This window comes from Etheostoma cragini, chromosome 21, assembly GCF_013103735.1.
Source record: "Etheostoma cragini isolate CJK2018 chromosome 21, CSU_Ecrag_1.0, whole genome shotgun sequence".
Classification (NCBI taxonomy): domain Eukaryota; kingdom Metazoa; phylum Chordata; class Actinopteri; order Perciformes; family Percidae; genus Etheostoma; species Etheostoma cragini.
The window spans coordinates 11302761-11322874 of record NC_048427.1 but is presented as its reverse complement, the minus strand read 5'-3'; the positions used below and the strand labels follow the sequence as shown (position 1 = coordinate 11322874).

At 44.9% G+C, this 20114-nt stretch overlaps 1 protein-coding gene across 2 annotated transcripts in view; it reads left to right on the top strand.

Annotated features, from left to right (window-relative positions):
* Positions 1 to 20114, top strand: part of capn15 (calpain 15) — a 36222-nt gene that overhangs the window by 13791 nt on the left and 2317 nt on the right. For both annotated transcript variants that reach the window (XM_034860040.1, XM_034860039.1), the window contains exons 2-12: positions 1754 to 3392; positions 7440 to 7648; positions 9533 to 9716; positions 10516 to 10739; positions 11871 to 11996; positions 13535 to 13687; positions 16256 to 16417; positions 16510 to 16745; positions 16890 to 17059; positions 17837 to 18015; positions 18979 to 20114. The exon at positions 18979 to 20114 is cut by the window's right edge and continues 2317 nt beyond it. In XM_034860040.1, coding sequence (XP_034715931.1) covers positions 1776 to 3392; positions 7440 to 7648; positions 9533 to 9716; positions 10516 to 10739; positions 11871 to 11996; positions 13535 to 13687; positions 16256 to 16417; positions 16510 to 16745; positions 16890 to 17059; positions 17837 to 18015; positions 18979 to 19156 — 3438 coding nt within the window. In that variant the 5' untranslated portion in view covers positions 1754 to 1775 and the 3' untranslated portion in view covers positions 19157 to 20114. The remainder of the gene's footprint in view (positions 1 to 1753; positions 3393 to 7439; positions 7649 to 9532; positions 9717 to 10515; positions 10740 to 11870; positions 11997 to 13534; positions 13688 to 16255; positions 16418 to 16509; positions 16746 to 16889; positions 17060 to 17836; positions 18016 to 18978) is intronic.

Below are 20114 nucleotides of genomic sequence, written 5' to 3'. Positions count from 1 at the left end.
GGACGAGAGGAGAGCAGAGGTTTTCTGTAAGAGGTTCCCCTGAGTTCTGATGGTTCCCCTGCTTTGAAAGGGTTTAATGGAGTTGGACTGAGGGCTATTAGCCGGCCTGGACTCATGGTGCTGCAGTGCAGGAGAGCAGGACCTTAGCCCAACCAGCAGCCACACTCAAGACCGGAGTTAAAATTTCACATGGACTGTGAAGTTTTTTTTTTCTTCTTCAATTTCCCAATTTAAACCGATGAAGGATTATTAGAATATGCGTTTCCATAGGGAATATAGACATTTTACCAATAGCCACAGACCAGTCTACCCCATAAACTCATTTGTGATAGCAGCCTTAAATTTGGGCATAGTTCTCCTACCACATTAAGACAGCATGGGATAAATGTGACCAGATCCACAAGCGGTCATTTTGTGGGCAACATCTTTGCCACTGAGATCAATGTAAAGAGCATTGCAGAGTTGTAGCTCTTAGCACCTACTCTCCACTACTCTGCAATTCCCACATTACCATCTCTGTGTTGGTGTTCACACATGAGCAGCTTGAGTGACAGTGACATTTATGGGCTTGTCCGGGTAGCAACCTTGTTGCTCCCTTGGGGGGCGTCCCTTTCCAACCCCCCATCGCTCTGTGGAGGTATCCAACTGTGCTGCTTCCTCTCCCAAAGCCCCATATAAGCTCCCTATATACCCACCATCAATAAGTCAGATTGACTAAACTGCAGGCCCACAGAATGAACTGTACATACAAGGCAATCCATGACAACAGACTGCTTTAAGTTTTACGTGTAGAGAGATTGAAATCCGTTCAGGCCTGACTAGATACGTCATTTGCTCCCAATGCTTCTGAATTAAAACTGTCTACAATAAATTTGTTCTCCTCTCCTCACATATTTCCCTCGGCACTGTTTACACCACTGAAGACCAGTTAAAGATGTCGGTAGTATTTGTTTTTAAATTGCTTTAAATCCAGGGGTATGACTCCTAACTCCTAAGTGCTGCCAATATTAATAAACTTATGCATTCAATAGGAGGAAATTCATTTGGGCATGGGATTGACGTGACCTTAAGTTGCCCCTGTCTACCCTCCATTAGCATTCTCAGAGTAAAAGGGGGGAGAAGTGCTAATATTAAGTGGAAGAGACCCACATGTTTTTTCCATTCTAATAAGTGTCAGTCAGGAGGACTGAAGAAAACGCTTTCCTTGGTATTCTGAGTCAGTAGCAGCCTCCTCTCCTCGGGCTCCTCCTCTCTATGTGCTGTCTTCCTGACTCTAATCATGTGGCCATTGTGTATGGATTTACTGCCCTCAGAGCCCCCCAGGAGGGAGATTTGATTTTTCCCCTGCACTGGCTAATCTTTCCCTCTCACACTCTATTTTTCTTTTTCTAATTCGGCCTGTCTCTCCTCCTCTTGCAGTCTCGCATGTTTTTGCTGTCCTGCTCTCTTTAGATAATCACACTGGAAACATGTATTCATTCTCTGGCTTTCTCATAATTTCTTATCTCTTACACTTTATGAGTCCGTCTAGCTCCTATATTTCCAACTTTTTGTTTTGGTTTTTACTTTGCTCCACCAACACAACGCTTAAACATGGCTCAGAATATTAGTGACTGAAATGGCTCAAATGATTGAACAGTGGCATACTTAATATGCATGTATTATTGCCTAGCAATTACCGTTATATGGCAGAATGTAATACTGACTCATTTGGTTGTTAGTTGATTGTGACTCAATGTTTTCTGTTTTCCAGCCACTCTCACTCTCCGGGCTCCATGGCAGCCGCCGTGCGAGGCAGTGAGTGGTCATGTGGACGCTGCACCTTCCTAAATGCCGGCGCAGCACCTCGCTGCTCCATCTGTGAGGCACCACGCCAGAAGCCCGACCTTAACCAGATCCTGCGGCTGAGCAGCACTGAGGAGCATCGCTGGGCCTGTCCCCGCTGTACGCTCAACAACCCCCAGGGATCTGGAGCCTGCACCGTCTGTGGCTTCGGACCATCCTCTGCCACTCACACACCCCCTACAACCACCACAGCTGCCACTGCCAATGGCCTCCCGTCTGGTCCGATTGAACCCCTAACACCTACTGCCCCCCCCACAGTTCTACTCGAGCCCCATGGACAGCATCCAGCTAAGGAGGAAGTGCTGCGTCGGTCTGAGAGCAATGGGGAGGTGTGTGGCCTGGAGGTGCAGCACTCGGGCTGGGCTTGTCCCCGCTGCACACTTCACAACACACCTGTGGCACTGTCATGCTCAGCCTGTGGTGGGCCCAGGAAACTGTCTTTGCCTAAAATCCCCCCCGAGGCACTAGTTGTGCCTGAGGTGCGAACACCTGTGCTGGGGTTTCCTGTTCACACAGCAGGGGCTGTTCCGCTACTTATAGACCTAACGGATGACTCTCCCCCAGCCCCTGCCTGTGATCCTCAAGAATCACCCCATGTCTCCTCACTGTCCAATTCCTCCCCTTTTACTACCTTTTCATCCCTGCAAAACAACCCGGTGCCTCGCAGCAGGAGAGAGGTGCCCCCGCCAGGGCGCCCACCAAACCCAGGCACCAACACTCCCAGCCCCACCTCCCCTTCAGCAGCCGGTGTGCCACCCCAGCCGGGCCCGCAGCGGCCAACCAAGCCCAAACACGCCCAACCCCAGGAACCTTCATACCCCAGCAAGCGCCTCAGTATCTTGGAAGAAGAAGATCCTCAGCACCACCCATTGATCCCCCACCTCCCTGCTGTTTCCACAGCTGCCCCCACCTGGAAGTGCCCTAGCTGTTCATTGCCCAACCCAGGTAGCTCGTCTAAGTGCGACACCTGCCGCTCATCGCAGGCTGGTGCTGACCTCATTGACTTGGTAGGCTGTGAGACGGTGCGATTCACTCCGGCCAGCCCCTCCAGCCCAGACTTTAGCACGTGGGCGTGCTCCAAGTGCACGCTGCGCAACCCCACCGGGTCCGGCAAGTGCTCAGCCTGTGGTTCTTCCAAGCTGCATGGCTTTCAGGAGCAGCTGGTGCCTCTGCCCCGCTGCTGTTCACACTGTGGGACTACATCATGCTCCTGTATACCTTCCTCATCCTCCTCGGGTCATAAAACACGGAAACAGGCCCGGGGCTACCCTTCCTCCTCTTCTGCTATTACTTCCTCTACGTCCTCCTCCACCTCATCTAGCCTTCAGGAGAAGGTAGGACAGTGGAGCTGCCCAGCGTGTACGCTGCTCAATGACATCAAGGCCAAATACTGTGCAGCATGCCACACAGCGCAGCAATACCTCACCCTTCGCAAGGTGGTTAAGCCTCTGAAGAGGAGGGAGAGCATGCATGTAGATGCCCGTCGACGGAATGATGAGGGCGAGGCCAAGGAGCTTTTGGAGAACATAGTCAGCTTCTGCAGAGAGGTAAGAGAAGAATGCGTTGTAGCTGGGAAACACTAGAAAACATTTTCTGTCTGCTTAGTTGGATGTGCATTGCGTCACAGGGTGCACAGTTCCCTCATTGTAATTCCTCTTTTTGTTATGGCTCTGGCACTGTTCCCACTCACTCAATCTCTCTAATTTCAGAGAAATGCTAATAGTTTTTCTCATTGCCTCCGTTTGCACTTGCTTCGTTAGCTGATTTTGAAACAGCCAGCAGATACGGAGTGCCTCATACTTTATCCAGACTGTAACCTGCCTTCAGTCACAGAGAAATCCCATCACTAAATTAAAAGGTCTGTTTCAGGACACCAACTCTTGAAACCGGAGGCTCGAAAAAGTCCAGTTAGTTGTTTGTTTAGATTAGACTGCTGGACTGTTGTTGTTTTTAATGCTGACATTAATCCAATACATATTGATGCATTTTACTCACTGGAGCACCTCTACGTTTAATATTTAAAGATCAAGGAGACTTTGAGATCTATTGTGTCATCCATGAGCCCTGATTGGTCTGATTCAGAGTGTCACAGCTGTTTGGAGACAACGAGATGTCTTCCCTAGCAACCCCAGTTGAGATTTCACAAGGGTTTATGTTGCTTCTTTGTATTACACCACTTCATGTTCACCTTCTCTGCAGTACTGGACCTTATGGCTTTGATATACTTGTGTTATGTTGTCATGGATATGCTTCTCAGGGCTGTCAAAAGGCTTCATTTTAGACGATTTTTTAAGCTTAATGCCAATGAGACAAACTTGATTGGACTAATTTAACCTTGTTAAACACGCAGGCTTTTATTCTCTGAATTTATTTGGGTGTCTCAGGCGTGCCCACTTACTAAACTGGCCTGGCACCTATCATGCCCTGTTTACAATAGCATGAAGTGAGCTTTAGAATGCATTATTAATGACTTCTTTGAAAGGCTCATTGCTGCGAGCGTGGGAGGGAAGTTGGCTCAGTAGGAAGGAAGGATATCAGAGATCCCTCATCCCCACCTTCCCCTCCTCTTTTCCCATTTTTTTTAAGTTAGGCTTTCTTTTATCATCTTTCATTTTCCCTATTGCAAATATTGTAGGCCTCGCTCTCTCTAGCTCTGCCCCTCTGCGCTCTTCGAAGTACTTTCCCTTCTCCATCTCCTTTTTATCCGTCTCCCTCCATCACATCTATCCCCAGTCTCACTTTCTGTTTTTTTTCCCTCTTTTCTGCTAATATCTCAAAATATGCTTTCCCCTTGCTACCCAAAGCACCCCCTCCACCCCCATTCCACCCTCTCCACACGACTGCACTCAATTCTCCAGTGTAGCAGTCGGTGTGTGTGTGTGTGTGTGTGCGTGTGCGCGTGCATGTGTCTGTGTCTGTCTGTCTAAGGTGTATGTGCTAAGGTGAACACAGGGGCTGGCCTATTTTTAGTAGCAGAGCTGAAGAGGAGAGGAGCAGAAATGATCCGCTTTCCTATAGTGAATGTAATCGCTAACCGCATCAAGTGCTGAAGCTCGGTTTTAGTGGTCAGAGAGATGAACGGTTGCAGAGTTGGTAAGCGAGAGGAGCTAGTCTTTCTAATCTCTCACTTTCAAGGCAATAACACTTGACAAGCACCAAAACACCCGTGGTGAAAATATGAGAAAGCTTTAGGTTGCGCTGGAACAAGGTGGTTGGGCAGTATTGTACACAAATACAGTGAAAGACTGATTTTTTAAAATTAACTATTTGTTAAGTTAAGATTTTGCATCATAGCAGATGGTGTTGCTGATGAAATACACTGGATGTGTTGCTAAAGAGTTTGTCCAGATTGCAGCAATCATTAAAGACCAAAACTGGAGCTGGAGAAAGAAATATGATTCTCTCTTCAGCTCAGTGCAGGTTGTTTCTTTTGCCTCCTTGCCTTTCTACTCTCCATGATTGGTTTGGTGAGCGAGAGGTGTGTGTGAGCTTGATGCCAGTGCCCCGGTGCGTGTCTTACTCCCGATGCCAGACAAGTAAATGCTACTAACCGCTATCAGCGCTGCTTGGGAACTGTAAACCCAGCATGGCTGCAGGTTCCTCTGTTCCCTCTCCATGTTACCCTGTTGGGGGTGCAACAAAAAGATGCTACATGGTAACATATCCACTTTGAATTTTTTTTTTTTTCCTTCTTCTCTGTTTATGCTAGTTGGTGTTTGTTATTTTAGCCACACGTAGGATTTTATCTGGGGTTGGTTTGTTTGATTGCTTGCAGTGACGGGGCTTTTACCACATGTGAAAGTATCGTACGTACCGGGCTGTTTTGGGCCACTTTTGTTTTGGGTATATAACATGTGGCACTTTGAAATCCAGCTCTCTAGTTCCTTGTCAACATATTTTCATAGATCAATAGGTTGTCATTACCGTGTAGAGATCTAGCTACAAGCTTCCCATCCTCAAAAAGGCCTCTTATGATTGCCAGTTTTCTTAGCTCAGCGCTGAATTGGCTGATTGTGGTCTAGTTTGCATGCTGGCCTGTGGCCAGTGATTGAATCAGAGACAGCAGCACCAGGTTCCCTCGATGAGGACACTCAGCTAGACTTATGCTGGCTGACGTCACAACACAGCGACCTGAAAAACACATACTTGCCTATGTGTTATGTGCGTGGTATTCCTACTTCTTGCACAATCCAAACGTGTAGTAGTTTCCAATTTGGTACTAATGTTATATCTTATTTCATACTGGCCTATCCCATTTGACATAGTCTGCTCTGTATTTTTTGACATCACTGTAATATGAGAGGTGAGTGCAACATGATTCTCAGAACCATCATGACATTCTCACATTCTCTTATTGTACAGTAGCTAATATATGTATATATAATATATATATATACACCCATATGAAGATGTTTGTTAATTTTTAAAATGAGAGTGCAATGTAAAGTATATCTGTAGTTTATTTAGAGCAGTGTACTTCTGTTTACGTACTTAATGTGTTCTGAGTTACATTAGTTAGAAGTGCTGTCTGTGTGTGTGTCCAGGGCCAAAGCATTCCCTCTACCTCTGTGGTAAATCCACATGGACCCCTAAGCCCATACAATAAAAGCCAGCACATGGGTCACACGTAAGCCAGCGAGCTACAGAATCGGTAAGCTACACGGAGACCTCGCATGGCCGGGGTGGTGAGGCAGCGTTAAAGTGATTCTGTCTGGTAGCTAATGCTTCTACGAGACTACAGAATTGGATTGTGGGGATGGCGACTAATCAATTCGCTTCACTGTGAGCCACCAGTGGGGTGCCCACATCCCATCCCCTGCCTGCCTCGCAACAAGACTGGCCGAGCCCAGTTTTGACACCACAAATAGGAAACCGGATAGGGTTGCGTGAGTGGCTGTTGGCCCTCTCAGGTTTGTGTACAGGAGAGTTTTAGATCGGCAGATAGTGTGTCAGATTGGGTGTCTTGATCTGTTAATGTAGTCTGGGTCCTGTGTACAGTAGAGAGGCAGCTACATTTCAGAGTGTTGAAATCCAGTGTGTCATTCTAAATGCTCCGCGCTCTGCAAGGAATGTGTCAGAAAGGGAAGTTTTTGAAAGGGATTTGCATATGTGTTCTGTCTCCTGGCACCACATTTGGTCTCCTGCTGTGCAGATGTGTGATGGCCCACTAACGGTGGAAGCCATTCATCCTGCCACGTGACTAAATGTGGAAGGCAGTAGTTTGTCCTTGTTCCACCCCAGATGCAGGGCTCATGTGGAGGCCTGTAGTGTCCTGTATTAATCATCCACCTGAAAAATATGTCACATCAGAAATGCAGGGAAGAGATTAACGGTTAGTCCTTAAAGCGCCAAGTGTCCTTCAGGCTCGCATTATGTGCATGAAAAGCTTTATTTTGAAGTTCTCTCATCAACTCCTTTTGAGCATTATTTAAACATGGGTTTTTACATCATTTGTTTTCTTCTAAAAAAGTGTCTTTTTGAATCTAGTTTCAATGAAAGTTATTATTTGAAGAGGTTCAGTCATCTCACCCTCTTTGTCTCCCTATCTCTTTTCCTCTCCACCCTCCACCGTCTCCTTCTCGTCGCCCGTTCAGAACACCGTGAACTTTGTGGATGACAGTTTTCCCCCGGGACCTCGCTCCGTGGGCTTTCCTGAGGGCGACAGCGTCCAGCAGCGAATCAAAAAGTGGCTCCGCCCCCACGAGATCAACTGCAGCAACTTTAAAGACCGAGGCGTCAAGTGGTCCGTCTTCCGCACGCCACGGCCCTCTGACATCCTGCAAGGCCTGCTCGGGAACTGCTGGTGAGCTGTCAGAACTACACGGGACACTAATCCGTCTAGATAGGTTGGAACAATCTAGAGACAGAGCATTCATATACAAGAAAAGGTAGGAAACACAAGGAAGTCTGCCCTGATGATGCTTCAACCAAGGACATTCAAGAATAGCTAGCCTTTAGCCAATGTAAGGGAAATAGTCTTTCCGTTCAGTCTCTCTGAAAGGTCAGAGGAATCAGAAACAGACAGCAGATGATATGTCACGTCACTGTGATTTTTGTCACAGTCTGCTTTAGACGAACACTGCAGCCTGAAGCTAGCAGGGAGAGAGATAGAGATTCAGGCAGTGACCGATAGGCAGTGAAACAGCAAGCAAAGAGACCGAAAGCGAGAAACTGAAAAATTGGGAGGGACAGGAAAAAAAAGTTAGAAGGAAGCATTAAATGAAAGAGGGAGCAGAGCATAGTTGGACAGATGTGCAGATACACCTGACGGAGATTATTCACGGGAACGTGAGTCTGGACACATGCTTTATCTCCCTGCCCTTGTTCTGTGTCCTTTGGATTGTGTGTGTGTGTGTGTGTGTGTGTGTGTGTGTGTGTGTGTGTGTGTGTGTGTGTGTGTGTGTGTGTGTGTGTGTGTTTTGCCATCTGCCATCTTCCTCCATACACACAAGAAAGATCAGTCACAAAGTTGTCCCAATACAACGTTTTGCTTCATCACCAGCACACACAGATTATCAAAAAAAACCCTGCCCATAGCTGAATCCTCTCACTCACGACAGGATGTAGCTCTAGTTCCTCTCTCTCTCTCACTCACTCACTCACTCACTCACTCACTCACTCACTCACTCACTCACTCACTCACTCACTCTCTCACACACACACACACACACACACACACGATTGTCCTAATAAACTAGCAAAACAACCCAGCTCCCCTCACCCTTGTCCTTGAGTACAATCTGACATTAGAGTTACATTATGACACGGCTAATTGAATTTCCATTTGATTCTTTGCAGCCGATTGGGTTTTCATCAGTGGCTGAATGGGCCTCACTCAGCTGCCTCTTCAACAGATGGGGGATAGCTTTGATAATACACATTTTCAACCCCACACAAAGAGTTTGGGTATTTGGGTAAAGGGCTGCTGCACTAACACACATTGATGGCTGGACTCAAAGGGATTTTACTTTCCTCAGTAGATAAAGTGGCAAAAGTAGCAAGTCAGTTTGATAAGTTTTAGTTATGGCATTAAGAAAGGCGTCAGTATAGTGTGAAATCAGCAGTGAGTCCACAGTGTACCAAGAAAAATATCTTTTGCTCAGCAATTTGTAGCCATTTCGTCAGTGTTGTATGATCTCTTTCCACACTTTCAGATGAACTAATGTTCACTGTATTGTATATTAAGCATATTTCTTTTAAGTTGGATCCTCGTGTCTCCAGCCACTCTTCTCTTGTGTGAGGAAATAGCATTTTCTGATGTATCCGGATTTTTCATTAACCAATTTCTCTCGCAAGCTAATTAAGGGAGGCGAACCAGTTTGTCTTTACTGCAAGGTGAATTAACAGTAATGGGGAGGAAACTAGAGGACATAAACTCATCAAATGTGATGTATTTTCAATGAAGACAAAAACCTGCTTGACGCACTCTTTTTGTCCTCTCCGATTGCGTCCGTCAGTCCACATTCCTCGCCTCCGCCTGTCTTTTTCAACTAAAGCGGGCATCCATTTACATCCATCCACCTGTCACAATAAGCTCATCATTTATATCCATGCATTTCCATTTCTTTCACTCCTCTATTCAGATTGCCTTTTGCTGTGCGTTACAGTCACATCCTCTCATTCGCCCATCTGGCCTTCTTGATGTTACATGTCATTTTCTGATTTGTTGAGTTTTATCCCTCTCCAGGTTCCTGAGTGCTCTGGCGGTGCTGGCGGAGCGTCCGGAGCTGGTGGAGAGGGTGATGATCACTAGGACCATTTGTCCAGAAGGGGCCTACCAGGTCCGGTTGTGTAAAGACGGGACGTGGACGACTGTACTGGTGGATGACATGCTGCCCTGTGACGAGTACGGCTACCTCCTCTTCTCCCAGGTCTGTGGGAAGAACCTGGAGGGAGGAAACTAGGAGAAGAAGTAGTCTTGCAGTGCCAGACCCTTCTTTGCAGCGTTGTGGAGGAGGGTCCAGTCCATTCAGCATTACAGGATAGGAGAAAAATAAGCTCTGGTTTATTGGCTTTTCTTTAAACCAATCACAATCGCCTTGGGTTGTGCTAAGCTCAGCTCAGAGCCACTGCAAAGTAGCCTCGGCAAGGAACTTATTTTGGTGGAACATGTACGTTCAAAAGTTGTTTGCCGTGTGAGAGAAAACTTAGGTTGGACAAATAAGCTAGCTTAGCTGTCTGGATTTACCATGCAGAGATCTGAGGAGCAGTTAGTCCTCATGAATCCAGCGGACTGTTTAAAATTCCAAAGCGGAAAGAACCGGACGTAAAGATTTGCATCCGGGAGAATTTCCTGCGGCACCGGAGCAATTCTTGAAGTGGAACGTCGTGGAAATAGACTAGGGAAGAAGTAATGGATTACAAAATAAAGGCTCAATGATATTTAGTCAACAAGCGTCAAAGGTTGCAGAATAGATAGAGGAGGTTTAGCTGTATAGTGTTTTTCCTCTTCCAGGTCAGAGAAGATTGATAGGTAATACATAAAGATGGCCAAAACAATGTTATCATACGTGCAGAATATTCACCCTCTGACCTTCTTTTATTTTCACTCATACCACTGTTACCATTAAAGGAGAACTCCACACATCAAAGCGTGTGTTGGGAGTACTACTGCACGTGTTACAAGTGAGCTTTTCTCGTGACTGAGACTTCTCTTTCCCATCACTCCAGGCTCAGAGGAAGCAGTTATGGGTGGCGCTTATTGAAAAGGCCCTGGCCAAACTCCATGGCTCCTACTTTGCCCTGCAGGCAGGGCGCGCCATTGAGGGCCTGGCCACGCTGACGGGGGCGCCTTGTGACTCTCTGATGCTCCAGGTCAGCTCCACCAACCCTCGGGAGGAACCCATCGACACCGACCTCATCTGGGCCAAGATGCTCAGCTCCAAGGAGGCTGGGTAAGGGAAGGAGTGGCTCTTCAATGGTCTCACAATTTGGATTCAATTGCGATTATCCTGTCAACGATTTGAATCACAATGCATCACCTCCTTAATATTATTATGTATTGCTACACATGGTTTTCATCAACAAACTCAAGCAGTCAAATATACATATGAACTCCCCGTTTTACTGTATCTGCTCCTAAAAAAACACTTCCTGAATGGGGCGGAGGCAGAACACATCAGACAACAAGGCAAAAACAAAAAGCAGCGACCGTAAAATCAACAACTAACATCAGTAAGCAATAATCGATTATGTCACTGCATCGTCCATGCAGAATGGTCCAGGTCCGCAAACGGTATGCATCGATGCCATGGTTAATTTTTAACACCCCTAATGGGCAGGACCGAACATTTTCCTCGCTGGCTTTGCGTTCTACTTTTAAACCATCCTTGTGTTAATATAATTCTTCACCGTGTGTCGGTTAAATAACAAAAAAAAAAGTTTATATACAATAGATTTTTTTTTTTTTTTGCACAGTACAAGTAACAGACAAAATAAAAAATAGTAAGAGTGGATCAACATTCTCTTATCCTTACAACAAACACGAAGGTGTTACAAAACAACAATCGCGCTGAATGCCAATTAGCAGCATAAGCATGTAATAAAAGAGGTCTGGTAATCAGCACTTTGATATGTGAGCTTTCAAAGCAACATGAGACAACTAGCAGAACTCCAAAGGGGGCAGTTGATCCACGGCCAAACTGCAGGTCCATTTGTCAAAAAAGCTGTGGTATAGATATCAAAGGGGAACGGCCTGGAAAATCAACAAGTGCTGCATCAGCAAAGAAGAAGCATCAGTCAGAATTTTAAATCCGATTAACAGGTATATGAGTGATATTGTTTTTCGTTCTTTGTCTGTAACTCCGTGGAGTGCTGCCAAAATTATGAGATTTTAATTTTGAGGGCTCTCCTGCTTAAACAATGAATAAATAAGTAAAGAAACAATTACCTTGATGAGCCATTTGAAGCAAAAGAAGCACAATGTTCGGACCTTTTATGGAATAAAGAAATCATTTGCAAACGTTTGTTTCCTGATGATATTTAAGTGAATCCTACCGTGACCGTGTGTTGCCCGTGTCTGTTAGGTTTCTGATGGGTGCATCTTGTGGAGGAGGCAACATGAAGGTGGACGACGCTGTCTACGAGTCACTGGGTCTGCGTCCTCGACACGCCTATTCCATCCTAGACGTCCGAGACGTCCAGGGTTACAGGTATGAAGGAATGTGAACTAGAGGGATAATCTGACCCGCTTTCTGTGAGTTCTTCTAGTTTCATCGCTTATCCCCATCCGGATTTCTCTTTGAACATCTATCAATCTGCTTTATCTCCCTCCTGTATATCTATTATGTCTTGGTAGTTGAACAGTAAAGTAGACTCTTAATAGAAACCAAATTAGTGAAACAAATGAAACGACCATCTGTACTAAGCTGAAAAATCCAAAGACATGAATGTCCCATTCATTCAGCGTGAGGTGACCGACTGGCTCGGATAGGCATGACATTCTCCCGAGTGAGTCATCAGTTCAAAAGATTAACAGCTGCGCTACAAAATATCAGCTTCCTTGATTTAAAAAGTCAAAGGTACAACACTGTACATAACACAAAAAGAGGAGACGTCAACCAACGCTGCATTTCGCAATCTATTAATTTAATAATTCTGGGAGAATTTTTGGATGACTCCACAAACTAAGGGATTTGTGTTGTGTTCACAACTGTAACAAAGGATTAGTTACTGTGCTGAAATCTGATATCTCACAAACGTTTTAGAAAGTCAACACTGGGGGCCATAACATAACCTATTTGATCAAAACATTAGCTGTGTTTCTGTGTTAACCAAAATATCATGAAAAAATTTAACCGGGGAATACAAAATGGGGAAAAACATTTGCATTTCTACATGTGCCATTCCCCTTAAAAAATACTAAGTCTAAGTAATTCTTCCTTTCCCTTCTACTTCTCTCATTCATGACTGTTGTAGATTGCATAATTAAAAGCAGTGAATCATACAGTAGGTTTCACTGGCATGGGCTGGTGGGTGTATTTCATGGCAGGAAACCATGTCTTAAATATTTTGTTTACTCGTTTAAAAAAAAGAGGCATATTTATGAAAAAGTGCCCTTGGTTAAGAATTGATTAAACAGATGCATGCTCTGCTAAGGTGCTTATTGAATGATTCATAGGTTAATGGGTTCGAGGATAAATGCCAATAGAGAACAGGTACTCAACAGTTCCGTTTGATCACTCTGATCAGCATTGTGGGTCCACACAACGGAGGACCCTTCTTCTGTCCTACCTGCGAGGAGGAGCCGTAAATCCCAGATGTAATTTGCTCATGAGAGTTCCACACATCCGCTTTAATTTACTGCCATAAAGCAATCCGAGTAGAAGAGTGGGCCACTGGAGTGAGCTGGACTCCTCTTGCTAGGAGCCGGAGGAGATGAAAAGCAGCTTGGTAACAGCGAATCACCTACCCCCCTTTTTTTTTCTTCTTTTTTTTGGAAAGTAGGAACTCTGCAATATGGTTTTCCATTATGCCTCTCAGGTTTCTCACTGTAGGGAGGAGGCAGTAAAATAAAATGGGTTGTTAAAATGTAGGCAATGATCCATAAGAGGAGCAATATGAGTCTGCAGAGATGGGGAGACCGCATCAACCGAAAGCTGTTGTCGCTCTTAACTGTGTTCTGCATTTGGCTCTCCCTTTCTGTCCGTCGTCTTCCTCCCCTAACTGTCACTCTTTGGCCGCGCTTCAGGTTGCTGCGGCTGCGTAACCCGTGGGGTCGCTTCTCGTGGAACGGCAGCTGGTCGGACGAGTGGACGGACTGGCCGCAGCACCTGCGTCACGAGCTGATGGCTCATGGCAGCAGCGAGGGTGTCTTCTGGATGGAGTACAGCGACTTTATAAAGTAAGACAGTATTCAGTTGCAATTGTGTATCTGTTTTGGTTTGTTTAGGAAACAGTGGGCGTATTTACCAGCACTGATCCAACCACAACAGCATCATAAAATCTTGAGTCCACATGTTCCTCATTTGTAGCCCATGTACTTGCACTTACTTCTAGTTATCTGGAGTTTGTACCTTTAAGGTTGAAAGCCCTTCATTGGAAGTCGCTTTGGATGAACCGTCAGCTAAATGAAATGTGATGTAATGTAGATGCTTATCTCATATTTAATCGTTCATTCACTCATTACCAGGCAAGCTTTCTTCCCCCCTAGTGGGCACCAGGAGGCATTGCAGCCTCTAAAGTAAACACTGACTATACAGTATATCTCTCTCTATATATATATATATATATATATATATATATATATATCTCTCTATATATATATATATATATATATATATATATATATCTCTCTATATATATATATATATCTATATATATATATATTTTTTTTTTAATTAATATTCATTTTATTTGTTAGCAGCCATGCACATTTTATTTTTACAAGAGATAGCCTCAGGCTGCAGTCCCTAGGCAGGGCACAATTTAAATCCAGTAACAACAAAAAAATATGAGAACATCTAACAACACAACAAAGACGGACTTGTTCAGCACCATGTTGAAAAACTAAAATAAAAGAAAGTAGGATGTTAGTGGTTGCACAGTTGATTTTTTTTTATTTAAATAATGTTTTAATTGAAATGTGGAGCTTCTGATGGAACTACAGCTCTTTATGCTGCTTGGAATAGCATTTTGTCAACATATTTGACAATAAATCATCATTGCTGTGATTTCTTATTTTGCACTGTAATTTTCCAAAGTGCCTTCACAGTCAGTCACTGTGCACACATGCTGGATTCACAGATTTGTCTTCTGCTGATTCATTTGAGCCGTGGTGGCTGTGTTGTTTATTGTAAACGCACCGCTGTTAGAAATGTAACCTGCACCTGTGAGGGGAAAGAGCTTCCCAGGACCAGCTGTTAAGAGGAGCAAATGTCAAAGCCAAACAGGTGAAATATGTGTATATAATAAAATATAAACCACCCTTTAATTGTGCCATGATGATGACGTGTCATGATGGAGCCACGTGCTAAAATGTGTTGGATGTTTTAGTAATATCCTGCCTTTGTGGATTTTGGATGAGTTGTTGTGTGTCATTGTGTTTTGTTAACAAGTGCTTCATGCACTGGATCCCACACCATGGTGTTATTATGGAGTTGTGTATTTTTTGTGTGGTTGCTTTGTTTGCCAAGGATTTGGCATGGAGATTCTTATACTTGTGTTGTATAACACATTTTATTGTATAAATGTGTTTTGTCATATTACATTAATCCTGGCATTCAGTCACACACAGCATCAAGTATTGACTGGTGTTTTCCAGCTGTTTTTTTACATTGCAACCTTGTGGAGGTCAGTAAACACTGTTGCCTGTAACAGCTTGATTGAAAAGTCATCTGAAACACAATAGGGAGTTTTTGCCTGGCTGGGACTGCCCTAAAAACATAACTGACTGAACCAAACTGAACAACAGCCAAATCTGTGTGACCTGCAAACCAAAAAACAGTTTTATAAGTGTTTATATTTTGTGTTAATACCGTGGTTTGACGAAACCAAGTCATTCTGTACATCGTGCACAGGACTGCACTTTTAGCAAACAATTTGATCAGCGGGCATTGTCACAAAGTCCACCAGGTTAGTAAGTTCACTGAAAAATAAATGATGTGCGTATCAGACTGTTATTCATGTCCCTCGTGTCTAACAAAATAAGAGTCGCTGTAAGTCCAAAGGGATCGATGTGGCTGTCCTCCAGAACAACTCAAACCTGAAAAATATGTGCAGCCTAGACCAGAATCCCATCTGTCTTCTGACTGTTTATTGTTTTCTCTGACAGGCAAATAATCTCTCAGCAGCTTTGTTTTATATGACAAACCTACAGCACGCACATGCCTATGCTTGTTGGTCAGCTTGTGGGACAGATATCAAGGCCCTTATGTTGACTCAAGTGGACAAATAGATGATGATTAATAACATAACAGAAATATTATTTCACTAAAAAGTAACCGAATTTTAAGACAACAACAGATTTTAACAGAGGACATATTTTTTCTTTACGTGATCAAAGCCTACTGTAAAGCTTCAGCATGCCCCCCCCCCCCTTTTTTTTTTTTCTCCAGATTGTCAAAAAGACCAAAGTAAGATGTAAGAAAGTTGTCAGTGCAAGGTTAGAAAGTGATGAAACAGTGAAAAACAGACTTAAAGGCAGGGAGAAGATGTCTCTCGGGGGCTCTGTCTTTGAAGGAGGAGGTCTGACATGTTAGCAAGGTAAATGGTGTTTGTACGGCAGCCCTCTCAGAGGCTGTGCTGATATGAAAGAGTTCCTTGTGATGCATGCAAATCAACGTTGCTCATGACAGGGGGAGAGCAGCAGGTCAAGTCGTTGTTGTCTCAGAAGAACGCGTCCTTCTCAGGACGTTCTGTTGATGCTATATGATAAAGAAGGCTCTATCCTCTCATCCATCTCCTCCCACAGGTACTTTGACTCAGTGGACATCTGTAAGATCCACTCCGACTGGCAGGAGGTGAGGCTGCAGGGTTGCTTCCCCAGCAGGGCCAGCGGACCGGTCACCGTCACTGCCCTCACCGTGCTGGAGAGAACGGCGTTAGAGTTTGCTCTCTTCCAGGAGGGAAGCAGGTAAATAGGACAGTCCTTCCTCCCCCTACTGTTTTTTTGTTCCATCCTTACCATTGTTTGTGCTAACCCGTTCATCCCCTCTTCCTCTGCAGGCGGTCGGACACAGCCGACAGCCACCTACTGGACCTGTGCATCATGGTGTTTCGCGCCTCTTTCGGCAGCGCCAACAAGCTGACTCTGGGCCGCCTGTTGGCCCACAGCAAGCGGGCGGTGAAGAAGTTTGTTGGTTGTGATGTGATGCTGGAGCCTGGGGAGTACGCTGTTGTCTGCTGCGCCTTCAACCACTGGCAGATGAATGTCAGCGGGGCGGAAGGTCCTCCCACGCCGGGTAGGTGTACAGATACACTACACACAAGCAATGCTTTTGTTGCTTTTTCCTGCGTATGAATGTGTACCCAGTTGATCCATACCCGTAACCCTGTTCAGCGTATAGGAGTAGGTACTTACACTAAAGCCCATTTCTGTCCTGCAGTCTCCAGTCCGACCAGCGCAGCAGCACGGCGGCCCAGCCAAGACTTCCCCGGCTATATCCTTGCTATCTACAGCTCGCGACAGGTGATGGTGGAGCAGGTGGAGGCGATGGCCACCACGCTAGCCGACGCCATCATCCTCCTCACGGAAAACAAGGGCGAAAGACACGAGGTGAGACATACGAATACACTCGCTCAAACAGAGAATAAGCACACTTGTCTCTGGCCCCTGTTTCACACACACACGGAGGCAAATTATTCTGTCTGAACAGCGCTTTACTGAAAGTGTTGTCACATAGGCTCTGTGTTTTAGAGAATGACAGAGCTTTTTAAACACTTGAGATCATCTTTGTTAAATCATTCACTGTTCGTGGTGGATGGGCCCTGCACTCAGGAGTGCATGGCGGCCACTAAACGAACAGTAGTGTTTTAACAATATGGTTAAAAAAATAATTATTTTAGTGGAGGAGATTTGTGCATTAATTTGAGCTGTCATGAAACAAGTGGTTTGTATTATGAGCACATACATGTGTTGCTGACAGATATGTTTTAGGCGCAGTGGAATTACTGGATTATGTTACTGGTTCATTGGACAGCAGCTAAATGACTAAATGGTAAAGCAGTTTAAGTGTACTTGTATTCACTTTGTTATAATTACAGGCCCCAAAAGAGAGATGAGCAGCCCCTGCACGAGAGATGAAAGTCATCTGACCTTCAGGACGAGTTGCTATTGTGAATGCAGTGTTAAAAGCATTTTAACACCATAGGGTTGCACCTTTAAAGCAGAAACTTTTTCAGCCATCAGTCCATCAAAAGACCAAGGCGTTTTTGTGTTATACAAGCAGATTGCTGTGAGGGGTCTCAGTAACTCTGAATGCTCTGCAGCAACAAGATATATGTAGAAACATCTTTCCCGCTCCCATTTCTGTGTTTCCCTGTGTGCTCTTAGGGCCGCGAGGGCATGACGTGCTACTACCTGACCCACGGCTGGGCGGGGCTCATCGTGGTGGTGGAGAACCGCCATCCCAAATACTACCTCCACGTCTCCTGTGATTGCACTGACAGCTTTAATGTGGTGTCGACACGCGGCAGCCTCAAGACCATCGACAGCGTTCCGCCTTTGCACAGGTACACACACACCTACACACACACATATACATATACACACACCTTGGAAGAAAAACAAAATAGATTGCGAGTGATGAGATTAAATGCTTTGGAAACATAGAGTCCAGGTGCAGCCAACATCCACCCATTAAGACGATTACATGTGTACACACATACACACTTCTATAAACATCAGTGATCCCAGAGGATTTCATTATAATCTAACTCTGTAAAATGGCTAACAAGAATATTGTCAGTTCACTTGATAAAAAAAACCTCAGCTGCAATATCACAGTCGTATTTTACTCACCTGCTGTTATACAATCAGTTTATAGGCGCAAGCATTTTGCAGGTAGGTAATGATATTCAGGATTCTCTCTGGAGTGCACTTCCAGTCGCCATGTTACCTCATCTTGTTCTCTAAATAGACTGAATCCAAAAAACAAACTACTCTAGAGTGCTGACGAAGCAACTTGTCTTCCTCCAATCCTAGCCTCCAACCCTTTGCTGACTAGCTAACAAACCAATACCAGTGGCATACTTAGGGACTGTACAATATGTATTAGCCAGAAAAAAAGGAAGCGGAAGGATGGCTGTCTGACTCTTATGGTATATTATTTTTTTCTAATCTAATTTATTTTCTTTCCCTTGTGAGATGTATTATTAGAAAAAAAAACATATTTACATCAAAAAGATCTACTCTAATTTATATTTACTTTGATTGTTTTGGAATATGGTTGCTAATGGGCTCTAGTCCATCAGCAACCTGTTCCTGGTTCACTCTTTAGATAACTGTAATAACTATTGCTTTAGCAGCTCTTTATTCGAGAGTAGCTGTATTTTCACCATGTTGTTATGTTTGCCATAAATATATTATTTTGAGATATTAAGGCAGTGTATTGCAGTTTTGGGAGATTTTATTAAGTTTTTTTTATTAAATGAAGTATGGGACTTTTTCCCAACTCTCTCTGTCTCCCCCTGCAGGCAAGTGCTGGTGGTACTTTCACAGCTGGAAGGAAATGCCGGTTTCTCCATCACCCACCGCCTGGCTCACCGCAAGGCAGCCCAGGCCTCCCTGGGAGACTGGACCCCCACCAAGGCCACCCACTGCCCCCAGCTCACCCCGGACATTGATGGCCTGCACCGGCCCAGGCCGCTATGACCACCGCCCACTCTCTCACATACACACACGGACTATCCAATGAATTGTCAGATGACTGGAAAACCAGGCAAGGGGAGGCGAGTGGTGTGTGCTTCCCTTAAACGTGGAGAAAGATGTGTATTTGTGTGTCTTTTTTAGATGAACACACACCTGAATGTAAAGCATAAATAGGCAGCATTTATGCGCTGTCCTCCTAAAGCTCCATCAATGCTTTCGTCTGGCCCTTACGAGCTCTCTTCCTTGCCAAGTGGATGTGCCATGTCAGGATAAAATGAGGGAAGCGGGCCATGCGGCGTGACCTGGATTTACTCACAAAACAATGTTTCACCCAGGTAACAAACATGATCCAGTTCAGACTACTTAAAATTCTGGACGCTTTTGGTACGAGCGTTGTACGCGGAACGAATGTCATCCCTGAGTATCGTATGCTTGGAGATGACCCTGCTTTCTTCACAGAAGTCAGGGTGGAGTGCCCTAACTACTGAGCCATTTTCCAGCCCACAAGCTTTGAGCCAATCACCCGCAGCGATCAGACACTTACCCCCTTTTTCGTCCGCAAGGACAGCTCACAAAGCAGGAGACTCAGTATGGTACTTCATGAGCCAACACAATAATCTAGTTTTACTCATAGTCATCCATATTTGTTTTTTTATTCAATACTGTTGGTCTTACTTGCTTCATATACGACCTTTGTTGCCGTCATGTCCACATTTGTGTTTTGGAGGTCGTAGAAAAAGCCATCATTCATACAGTACTGTCTGTCCCGAGTCTCCATCGTCACTGCAGTGCTGTGTAGCGCTCTCTCTAACTCAGGACCAAACCCATGATTTGTAGTGTAAGCTGGAGTAAATCAAAAACCTCAAGCTGATGTTGTGGCAGGTGAATGGTGCCCAGATTGCTGGATTATCATCTCTCTTTAAGCCCTCATGAGCCAAGCTGTGTTGTAGAGGGGGGGGGG